General features: G+C 34.5%; 1 protein-coding gene across 1 annotated transcript in view; it reads right to left on the minus strand.

Moving 5' to 3' along the window:
- Positions 1-12,772, minus strand: part of LOC126886445 (spondin-1) — a 126,484-nt gene that overhangs the window by 20,484 nt on the left and 93,228 nt on the right. The window contains exons 7-8 of the mRNA XM_050653386.1: positions 10,402-10,576; positions 1,017-1,192 (exon numbers count right to left, since the gene is read on the minus strand). Coding sequence (XP_050509343.1) covers positions 1,017-1,192; positions 10,402-10,576 — 351 coding nt within the window. The remainder of the gene's footprint in view (positions 1-1,016; positions 1,193-10,401; positions 10,577-12,772) is intronic.

Genomic DNA, 12,772 nt, shown 5'->3' on the forward strand with positions numbered 1-12,772 from the left:
AAGCTACAGACCACTTATGTGGAGGCCAGATTTGTAGTATCCTTCCAATTAACGAGGTGCTGAAATACGTGACATAAGATCGCATTCTACCCAATCACACAACACTTTTATCTATGGACAGAATATTTAATTGAGTGAAACCGAACAGGACTGAAAGATCGAGAAAACAAACACTGTATAATTCTGGTAGAGAAAAAGCATCAAAATAGAGGAGTGGTAATATTATTAACAACATTAATCATATTAAATAACAAAGTAATTAAATTTAAACCTATAAACTTAAAAATAGTAGATATAACAGAAGATTTGAATGCAACAATAGACATTGTCTAAACATGATCAAAACATAAGCATACTTATCATAGTTATCATGTGCTCATGATAAACAAGAGCACATTTTAATTTAAAATTTTTATCATTTTCTAAAAAATGGTCACAAACAATTGTATTTCATAAGCGGTTTCCATACTTTATAATTTCAAAATTTCGCCCTGTATTATCAATAAGATACCCTATGATTAGATTAGGCTGTTAAATAGCTTGCAAAGATATTATTCCTGGATCCCGCGTACCAAAATCCAGGATCCGGCGTACCTTTATCGGACAGAACTTCCAATTGATTTGTTACCCTTTCTTTAAACTTTCATGCAAAAATCAGACTGTTATTTACCACCAATTTAAAATTCCTGTCATTTGACACGTTTTACGTGTCGGACTTATTAAAATGCCCCACATATTTGTCGGACAAACATTTTCCATATATTATATAAAGTTTTCTATTGAATAAACTTAAAAACAAACTGCTAGTTTTCACAATCATAAACTTGTCAGGATGACACGTTCCACAATTAAAACTTCCCCTGTTCCAGTGTTCCCGTACATTAAAGTTTGTCCGACTAGACACCATTAAGCTATTAACAAATTTTCAGCTTGCTATTAATCAACTTTTTTTTGGTACGCGGCATCCAGGCCTATATACAAATATACAAGTTTCAAAAAACATATTTCCTACTTACTGGTTAAAATATGGGAGCATTTTTTTAGTCCACTTCTATTCAAGAATTTTCGGGTCCTCATCTTTTGCCCAGGGCCACAAATTTCAGAACAGGACGACCAGGAGCTCCATTCGGTTGTCGCACAAACACCGTTGTTGTCAAGAGAATCTATTTCTTGTGAATCTTTTTCTGCGTCTCTACACATATAAAAAAATTATATTAAATATTTATGAGTGTATTATAGTTATTTATGTATCAAGGGTATTAAATAGATGTTTATACTCTAAGGGCGACAAGCCGAGGGCAACTCGAGAGCCTCTGGCCCGAGAATTTATATGTCGCCCGAGGGTAAAAACATCTAATAATGCACGTGGTGCATACAAAACTTTATGTCATACCGGTTCATTGCATCAATTAAAGTTTTAATTTTATTTTATATTAATTAGAAGTAATATTGTATCGCAGCAGGTATTTAGTACCGTTGCTAAGAAAGTGATGTTGGTTAGCAATTTGTTATTAACGTAAACCAAATTTTTTTATGTGACATTGTCAAAAAAAAAGTCAGAATGCAACAGAAATTCGATATTGCTGAAGAAAGAGTTAAAAAAAGCGACTGAGAATCTGTTACCGAAAAAATCCAAAAAAGCGTTCGACAAGGAATACGCTAAATCAACAATGGATGGCAGAACATAATACCGAATGCATAAATGAGACAGTACTACTGGCGTAAAGTATACCTTTATGTGGTTCGTAACTCAGTAATAAATACACAATATTAAAGCGGTATAACATAAAAATGGTAATACATTGATATTAAACCTAAATATACACTAACGGACAAAAATATTGCATATTTTGAAATTTTTTTTATTATTATTATCCCGGTTATTTATAGCGTTCTTCGCCTTCCGGTTCCCAGTTTACAGCTTCATCGGTAGTTCCATTCGCCAGGGTGAAGATTCCTTTCCGACATTGGTTTCTGAATGCCACCTAGCCAGGATTGTTTCGGCCTTCCTCTCTTCCTTCTTTCACTTGGCGTCAATTTTAGAATTTGTTTTATGTTTTGGCAGTAGTCGTCGTCCATTCTTTCTACATGGCCTTAACAGGTCAGTTGTCTCCTTTGAATTTCGTCTATGATGGTTGACTTGACTCCCATTATATATCTGATTTGGTCATTTTGTATTCTTTCAAGCATTGATTTTCTAGCCGATCTTCTCCAGAAGTCCATTTCCAATGCAATTAGGCGTCGTTCCAGGGATTTAGTAAGTTGTCATGTTTCGCATCCATAGAGCACTATACTTTTAAAGACTGAGTAACAGATAAGATGTTTTCTTTGATTATATAGTTCTTTTGACCATAGCATCGGGGTTTAGGCATCCAATTACCCTTTTTCCTTTCACGATCCTTTGCTCTATCTCTTTTTCGGTCCGCCCACTTTTGTTGATTGTTTTTCCCAAATATACATATTCTAACAGTTCTTGATTGTTTCTTCTAATATTTTGAAATTAAGGTGTGAAATATTTTTTTGCTGCCTCCAGTGTCTTGGAAATAGGATTTCTTTTCCGAATGAGATATGGTGGCCAATATAATTTTTAAATTGAATCTCAAGGTAAGTACTCACTATTCTACCAACATGAAGACCTGCGTCATGGTGCATTAACACGAATTTGTTATCCAATATGGCTGGCAAATGGCAAAACATGAACTTCTAAAATGTTTTAATGTACATATCAGCTGTCATTTACCCAATCACCTCCACAAGTTCGGTATCTCCTTTCCAAGAAAGACCACTCAATAGCACTATGCTGCCACCACCAAAATTAACACTCTGCATGAGTTTACATCTGGCACACCGTCCGTCATATGGAAGCAAGATTTATAAAACTTCGTCTACAGAAGATTTGGCGAACACTATGTCAGTTGTAACCTCATATACAGAGCGTTTGTTTTGGTGGTGGCGGCATAGTGCTACGGAGCGGTATTTCTTTGAAAGGACATACCGAACACGTCAAGGTGATTAGGTAAATGCCAACTGATATGTACATTGAAAAAATTTTAGAACATCACGCTTTGCCATTTGCCAGCCATGTTGGATAACAAATTCATGTTAATGCACCATGACGCAGGATTTCATGTCAGTAGAATAGTGAATACTTACCTTTAGATTCAATATAAAAATTATATTGGCCACCATATAAATTTAGAATTTGTAAAAACTTCTGAATTTATTTAGTTGCATATCCAAATAAATGTAAATTTATTTCTTCTCGAATTAATTTTGTAACCTGTGTGAAGGTGACGTTGACCTAGAGCAGAAATTGAGTTGCGAGCGGAATTTATGGCACAACATTCCACAGGCACAAAATTGATTTTGAAAACTATAGAATCATAGCTCTCATCCGTGTTTCTATAAACCAAGAATTACACGAGAAGCCGTAGAGATTGAAAAACGACCGAATTACCTTAGATAATAAATGAGATGACAGCACCCGGTTGGCTTCGGCATCGAGATCTCTCCTAAAGAAAACAACCCTCTAATCAAGTTCGCGCCGTCAAGAATCTTCACGCAAACCCCCATCCAAACGCCATGTCTCAGCAAACCGCGTCATCATCGACGGTATAAATGAACCTCCCGCCGTTTCCAGCAGTAGTGTATCATCATTCAGTCTATACTTGTCCACTGCTGAACGCAGGCCTCCCGTAGTTCACCCCATAATTTCCTGCCCTGAGCTGCTTGCATTTAATTTTGGCATAACCGCTTCAGGTCACCTGTCCATCTTGTTGGTGGTCGTCCTCTGCTTCAAAAGGCGTCCTATTTGGGTATCCATCTAGTCAAGAATACGTTTCGTCCATCCGCCGTCCTTCTTTCGAGCAACATGCCCTGCCCAGTTCCATTTCAAGGTCGATATTCTTTTGATTGCGTCGGTTACTCCCAATCTATGGCACAATTCTGTGTTGGTTATTCGGTCTCTTAGGGTTCATCAAAACATGGACCGTTCCATTGCTCTCTGTGTTGTTCGAATTTTGTTTGCGGACGTCTTAGTGACCGTTGGCGTTTCCGCACCATAGGTTAGAACAGGCAGCACACATTGAACAAAGACATTGCTCTTTAAGCAGATCGGAAGAGCTGATTTGAAAACGTCTCTTAGCTTTCAATAAGCCGCCCAAGTCAACCCTATTCTACGTATTAATTCATTGCTCTGGTTGTCTCTACTTAAACGAATTTTGTGCCACAACAGTGGTAGAGTGATCAGTAAACAGTGCAGCGAAGAGATCTCGGGGCTGAGGAGACTGAGACTGAAGGAAACACTAGAGAGGATGTCGAAAGCTCAGTGTGGAGAAAAATGACTCGGTTCAATTAGGAAGCCTGATGAGTTTAAATGTAATATTAATTTCTGTAATAATAGTTATTTTAGTTAGGTTTAATTGTACTAACCACGGAAACTTTTCAAACATTGTATTATAGTAGGGGACGAAAGAATGCTAAATTTGCAGTTACTTGAGCGCTGTGGAGTAGGGTGGGCCTTTGTGTAATGTGTTTTTATTTTGTTTTTTTATTGAAGTGAAAACTTCTTTAGGGACGTTGTGCGATTTTTGGATAGGGGAAAAAGCATTGAATTCGCGACCGTCATCGCGACCCTCATCGTGACCGTCATCGCGACCCTCATCGCGACCGTCATCGCTTATGCTATATATGTATTATGTGTATGTATATATAAATTGTGTAGAGGTATAATTTAAACTAAATGTAAAACTATTTTAGGATGGGGAAAATTGATTGATTTCGCGACTATCATAGCGACGGTCATCTCATCGGCGAAATAAATTTTGTACATATATAGGTATATTATGTGGATGTATATATAAATTGTATAGAAGTATTTAAATTTAAAATAAATGTAAAACCTATTTTAGGATGGGGAAAAAGGAATTATTTCGCAACCGTCATCGCGACCTTCATCTCTTGCGCGAAATAAATTTTGTAAGGATCTATATTATGTGTATGTATATATTATAAATTGTATAGAAGTATTTAAATTTAAAATAAATGTAAAATCTATTTTGGGATGGGAAAAAGGATTGATTTGGCGACCGTCATCGCTTCCACGAAATAAGTTTTGTACGTATATTATTATAATGTACGTATAATAATAGTAATATTATTGAAGTGAAAACTTCTTTAGGGACGTTGTGAATTTTTTATATGAGGAAAAGGTATTGAAGTAGCGACCGTCATCGCGACCGTCATTGCTTCGACGAAATAAATTTTTGAAGAGAACACTTTTTTAAGGACGTTGTGCACTTTTTAGATGGGGAAAAAGTATTGAATTAGCGACCGTCATCGCCTTGGCGAAATAAATTTTTGCAGTGAAAAGTTCTGTAGAAACGTTGTGCCCTTTGTAGACGGGGAAAAGTATTGAATTAGCGACCGTCATCCTGAACGTCATTGCATCGACGAAATAAAGTTTTAAAGTGAAAACATGTTTAGGGACGTTGTGCATTTTTTAGATGGGGAAAAAGGATTGAATTAGCGACTGTCAATGCTTCGACGAAATAAATTGTTTAATTGAAAAGTTCTTTAGGGACGTTGTGCCCTTTTTAGATGAGGAAAAAGTATTGAAATAGCGACCGTCATCGCTTCGGCAAAACAAATTTTTGAAGTGAAAACTTCTTTAGGGACGTTTTGCACTTTTTCGATGGTGAAAAAGTATTAACAGCGACCGTCATTGCTTCAACGAAATAAATTTTTGAAGTGAAAAATTCTTTAGGGACGTTGTGCCCTTTTTAGATGGAGAAAAAGTATTGCATTAGCGACAGTCATTGCTTCGACGAAATAAATTTTTAAAGCGAAAACTTTTTTAGTGACGGTATACACTTTTTAGATAGGGAAAAAGTGTCGAATTAGCGACCGTCATCGCTTCGGCGAAATAAATTGTTGAAGTGAAAACTTCGTTACGGACGTTGTGGCCTTTTTAGATGAGGAAAAAGTATTGAATTAGCGACCGTCATCGCTTCAGCAATATAAATTTTTGAAGTGAAAACATCTTTAGGAACGTTTTGCACTTTTTCAATGGGGAAAAAGTATTAAATTAGCGACCGTCATTGCTTCAACGAAATAAATTTTTGAAGTGAAAACTTCTTTAGGGATGTTGTGCCCTTTTTAGATGGAGAAAAATTATTGAATTAGCGACCGTCATCGCGATCGTCATTGCTTCAACGAAATAAATTTTTGAAGGGAAAACTTTTTTATGGACGTTATACACTTTTTAGGTGTGGAAAAATTGAGGAATTAGCGACCGTCATCGCTTCGGCGAAATAAATTTTTGAAATGAAAACTTCTTTAGGGACGTTGTGCACTTTTTAGATGGGGAAAAATTATTGAGTTTGCGACCGTCATCACTCTGCCGAACTAAATTTCGTACGTATATAAATTATGTGTTATGGTGTATGTATACATAAGTAGCATAGAACGTACGCAACGCGTATATAATTTAGCTATAGCACTTCTTTTTGGGTCGATAAAAAGCAGTGAGCTCGTAATTTATACAATATAAGAAGTTTTCACTTCTGTCGGCACTCCCATGAGTGCTTTAATGTTTTTTTTTCAATTAAGTTTCCTGACTCCAGAAAAGATGTATGATATGATAACTTACCTCACAGTGTTTTGTTTTATAATTAATTATATTTTTTTCCACTGCCACAGAGCTGTATAAGAATGAGATTTTAACGAAAAAATCTAATCATCTAATGAACGTAAAATCGTTTTCCGCAAATCGCCAGGAAATTTTGACATTCCTGTCAAAATTTCTTGAAGAAAAAGTCAGGACTTCCTTACTGTAAGGAAATGTCATTTCCTTACTGTAAGGAAATGATATTTCCGTACAGTTGTTAGTGTTCTACATAAATGATAGAAAACACATTGCTTATAAGGAATTAATTTATATTTATATTCTTTATCTGGAGCTTCCTGGATAAATTTTTCAATTTCTTCCTTCGTTAAAATCTTAGATTTCTTTGCCCTATAACCTTGAGCTTGCCGTTTCAATAAAGAACGAAGTTTTGAGTATGTAGATATATCTACATTGTGTTTAAGTGCAAGGGTTGACTTCAGCATTGAATAATTGGCCCATAATGTTGAAGATTTCATCTTTAAACAAAGGTCTAGGAAGTATGCCATTACAACATTTTCTGAGAAAGAACTCGTATTTTTACTCTTGCGATAATCCATAAAACGTCTGTATGCATTTTCGTACTTTTCTCTTGATTTATTTGGCAATAATTCTAATGAAGCAGTATTCACTGCCTCAACCAGCTCTGGAGGAGCCCCAGGAATGGAAATTTCATCATCACTTATCATTTTACTTTCGAGAACACCAGCAATTAAATTTATAAGCGTCAAGTTTGACAATTCAACCTCAATACGTTTCCATAGTAACCCAAGTAATTTTATTAGGAATTTCAAAGCACCATTTATTTGGGAATAAAATTATCGCGTTTTTTTAAATCAATCAATATCTGTCGAATTTTAAACGATTTGCGGAAAAATAGTATGTTTACCTCGTAGGAAAAGCCACATTCCTGGACTCTGTGTTGCTAAGTCTCGGCTTGCGCCTCGACTTAGCAATCTTCACAGTCGTCCAGGAATGTTAAGCTTTTCCTACCCGGTAAACAATGTACTATTTTTTTTTTATTATTATGTTCGCCTGAGCCAACAAAAAAAGTGTTTGATAAGATAACTGCCATCATAGTATGTATTTTGGTCAATAAGTAATTTTTTCCTCTGTCACAGAGCTATATAAAACTAAGAATTTTTCAAAAAAACTATATTTTTTTGGATGATAGATTTTTTTTGCATACAAAAAATTAAATTGAGCTAAAGCTGACTTTGTTTTAAACACATGAAAAGTAAACGAAAAACGTCCTCTCAAACTCTTCTGTTTGGCAAGGGTGTGCTGTTACATATACCAAAAGACTGGTTTCGGGATTTTCAATAACTTTCCTTAGTTGGTCTTTTGATAAGTTCATAGCTACACTAGCTGTCTATAAGAGTTTCTGGCAGTCGATAATCTCAAAGTATTCCTCAGCGTTGTTCTGAAGCTACAGTCGGAAAAATGAAAGAATACCCATGAACGAACATATAAAACACGCTGTATTTTCCTGTCACCGTGTCACACAAGAAATTGGCCAGCGCAAGTACATGTAACAATAATTATTACATGTACTTGCGCTGGCCAATTTTTTGTGTGACACGGTGACAGGAAAATACAGCGTGTTTTATATGTTCGTTCATGGGTATTCTTTCATTTTTCCTACTGTATTTATTTATCATTAATTATTCCTTAGCGTCAAAAAATAATTCTCTTACTTCAAAATGTCGCTTATATTTGTAATTTATTTGTCTACTCTTAAAAATTATTTGGAATCCCAGTTGTCTCATGTTTTTACGTTCATCAAATAGCATAGCCAAAATAATGTTTTCAGGACTCCGAAAGTATCCATTGCTTTGAATACTCTTGTAGACTAAATCTTTTAATCCTGGTAGTAAGAAGATGTCTGTTCACAGAGTCTTATTGTCTTGAATAGATGCCTTGCACCATAAATGCATGACGGTTGAGCCTTAATGCAAAACCACATGGGGGCATACACTTTTATTACAAAATGGCTTAGTATTTGTAAGTTTTCCAAAGGGTTTCCGATTGCTACATATAACCTAAAGATGCGGGAAGCAGTGGTAAGCCACAGAGAATGAACTATTTTCCCAGGCTGACTCTTAAAAAGTTGTTCTGAACAAACACCACTTTTAACTTTTTGACAAATACCGTACAGGAATTATTGTTAGCTAAATATAGCTAAAATAAGCTAAATATAGAGTTTCGCTAACATGCAGTTATTTTCCAAGATGCCCGGAAATGCACGTGGTCCACTGGTACTGCCATCGAGTTGTTCAAATAGATGTCTTAACAGCAAATTGTAAGCAGACAAACCTGTAAGAGCCTTCCAATTTTATTCTCCAGTAGGTAACACTATAATGCCTCCTTTACACCCTGTGTTTATGACAGTACCGTTCGGTACAGAAGCGTTGACGGCCAAGGTTACGTTATTTTAGAAATGAAATAATTGGTAATATTAACTTTTTTTTACACTAACGTATATTTTATTTGGGTATTTCGCCACATTTTTTGAAGTAGATTTCTAAATTAATTTTTGTGTATTTATTATTTAGATACCCAAAAAAGTATACGTTAGTTAGTACTTATACAACGAACATGAACCCGCCACAACAATACAGATTTTATTTAATTTTTTTTAAGACACAACATAATAACCCTGATGTTTCAAAAATTAGATAATAAAGAAATATGAAGATCAATGTTTGAAAAAGTTATTTTTTTTTTAATTTTTTCCACTGCCACATTGACTTTTTATATTAAAAAAATATAGAGCCTTTGTGGCAGTGGAAAAAAATATTTTTAACTACTCATTTTGAACTTAAAATTTGTGTTTGAGTACAACGAAACTTTTTGACCCGCAGGTGTTGGTATTTTACAGAAAAAATTATTTCGGTCCACCCTACTGTGGAGACCTATTGGGTTGTAAAGAGTAGGTCCTAAAACCAAAAGAAGTTAAGTAAAGTTTTCCATAAGGTGGGGACTTTCCATTTTTTAATTTAAATTTCCATTTCCATCAATGGTTTTTTCCGATTATACCGCTATCTATTCATAATTCGAAAAAATGTCTCGAATGAAATTTGCTTATTTTTACCAAAGGAATCCAAATATGCAACAAAAATTGGGGGCTCCTATTTAATATTTTAAAGTAACCCCCTACCCCACATCCGTGGGGGGTCGTGTTTAGTGTCATTAGATAGATTTTTCAAAAATCATGAATACGTGTATTTTACAGTTTTTCGATCTAATGCTCATTTCGCGAAATATCGCAGGGTTCGTATTTAAAATTTTAAATTTACCCCCCACCCCTCTCCGTGGGAGGACGTGTTTGGTATCATTCGATAGATTTTTGAAAAATATTGAACACGTATTTTTTAGTTTTTTGATCTGACGTTCATTTCGCGAAATATTCGCTTTTTTTTTGAAACTTTGTGACTCACCCATTTCCTTACGCCCCGCTCAAATCGTCAGATTTTTTAAATATACACTCTTTTGCATGTACCTACTTAACTTAGCTTATCTTAATCTGACGATTTCGAGTTTTCTAAGGATTGTTTTTTTTCGGTCCCCCTTTAACGAACTCCCCTGTATTAAAAGCCAATATATGGTAGAGGTACATTTACAGGGTACAAGGTTTCTCCCCATGTGATAATCTGACGCGCTCGAGTAACTGCAAAAATCCCCGCTTGGGCTCCCCCACCATTATATTCGTGATTAAGATAAAATAAGTAAATTACCCATCGCATTCAGGTACAGCCGCAATACACATTTCTTTTGATATCAACTGCCGGTTACAATTATTTACACTAGCCTTTTGTGGAAACAGATATTGCCTAGTTCTCATTCTGAGTCCTTTTCCACAAGTTACGGAACAATCACTCCATTGAGAGTATTCACTAACAGCACATTCAGCTAAAAAAAAAAAACAAATAAATAACAAATGCATGTTTTACCGTTACATTTTCTGGTAGTAAATAAAAAAAAATATTTGAAAGACAGAATAATATCATTTCAAAGACTACCACCATCTGTTTACGTACGTTTTAACCTCTTGGTTTCTTCAGAACAGCCCGTGGTGTGGTCAAGTCGAAGCTAAATCCAACTGCCATGTAAGCAAATTAATTAATAAGAAATAATTTGCAAATTGACGCAATAGCAACATCTATTAAAAGCAACGAGAAATAAAAAAAAAAATCTAAAAGATTTCTTAAGTCGGAAACAAATTCTGATTTTTAACTGTACTCGATCCTTCTACAATTTACAAGGACAACGGGCGAGAAATGAAAACACATGGGGAATCTACGATATACATTTCTTCTTCTTCTTCTTCTTTGCGTGCCGTGCTTGTCTTCAAGCTTTGGCTATCGTCGTATTAATAAGCTGATGAAATGTTTCTCAGTGAGGCCATTAAAATGTTACATTTTTTAGGACATACCTTGCATTTGTTAGAGGAGTCAATTTTATTTCTTTAATGTGTAGGTGGTATCAGTAGAAGCTTAAGTTCAAGTTTTGAGGTCGGGACCCTTGTCCCCCGGCCGCCATCTTGGAAATGGGGTGCAAAGGGGTTTCGCGCTATATCTCGTAAACTACCAACCCTACGGAAAATCTAATTAACACAAAATGTAGCAAATTAAATTTTCTACAATTTTGTTTCTATTACTTTTTATCGTCAAGTGACCAACAAAAAAGATATAAACAAAAATAAGTAAAAATTTTTTAACAAGTTTCTTTTTGGAGGCTATAACTTTTTTTCAGTTCATTTTAAAATACAACAGCAGTATATCAATTTTGTAGAGGGTTTTTCAGCGAACAATTTCCACTATAAGGTTATTTAATTCTATTTATGTATATAGGTTTTACAGCGCTCCAAACTTGACCAGATGCTCGAATGCTCACAGGGATACAATAAAAAAAAGGTTAGGCTTACTTTTCTATCGATATAAATTTCTTATTCATACAATTTATTATAATTTTAACATTCTTATGCTATTATTAATGTATTTTTGACCTTTCTCCCCACTATAAAACATAACCGTAAGCATATATAGAAAAGGCCCAAGAAGTTGTTTGAGGACAAATTCGCCGGTCCAGAAGAAGAATGACGCAACCGCAAGATACAAAATTCTTAAGAAGAACAAAAAAACGATTTTTGATATAAAAATTATAAAGTATGATCAAAATTAGCCATCCACCACACCGTGCCAAGGATCTCGAGATATAAGCATTTTTTGGGGTGTTCCGCTTGTCTATGAAGTAACATAACTTCTTTCCTATTGTATATTTTGACTTAAAATTTTCCAAAAAACTTCTTCATGAATCATATTTTATTGCTGTGTTGGTAAAATTATAAACTAAAAAGTTTGTCACTCAACTTTTTTAACTAAACATGAAACTAACGAAATATGGTGACAAAATATTTAAAAATTAACAACTCCTTTTATAATATGTTTAAACATTTTGTACAAATTTCATTGTTATCTAAATACCTCAAAGATGACACAGTAAAAGTTTCAAAAGGAAATATTTACAGCGACGAATGATTCAGCGAGGTAAATTTGAAAAATCATAAAAATTAATTTTTGGCATTCTTGTATAAAATTTGACTTTTGAATATGTTTCACCAACTCTAGATAAAATAAACTTCATATTCGGATTCAGCGACCTCTAAAACATAAAAAATGACCAACATTCGTCATTCACCTTAAATTTGATTTTCGTGGTCGGCATAACGTAATTTTAATTAAAGTATTGTTTTTATTGTATTCCTATGAGAATTAGAGAATCTGGTCAAGTTTGGAGCGCTGTAAAACCTAGATAATAAATAAAATTAAACAATTTTATAGTGAAAATTGTTCATTGAAAAATCCTCTACAAAATAGCTATGATGTTATTTTATTGTGAAATGAACGTAAAAAAAGTTATAACCTCCAAAAGGAAACTTCTTACAAAATTTTCTCTTATTTTTGTTTATAACGTTTTTGTTGGTCACTTGACGATAAAAAGTAATAGATGTAAAATTGTAGAAAATTTAATTTTTTTTTTTTAACTAAGTTAATGGCACTGGCGTAGCCAAAAGGCCAGTCATGTTTTCTTATAGTTTTATCAACC

This window comes from Diabrotica virgifera, chromosome 6, assembly GCF_917563875.1.
Source record: "Diabrotica virgifera virgifera chromosome 6, PGI_DIABVI_V3a".
Lineage (NCBI taxonomy): Eukaryota > Metazoa > Arthropoda > Insecta > Coleoptera > Chrysomelidae > Diabrotica > Diabrotica virgifera.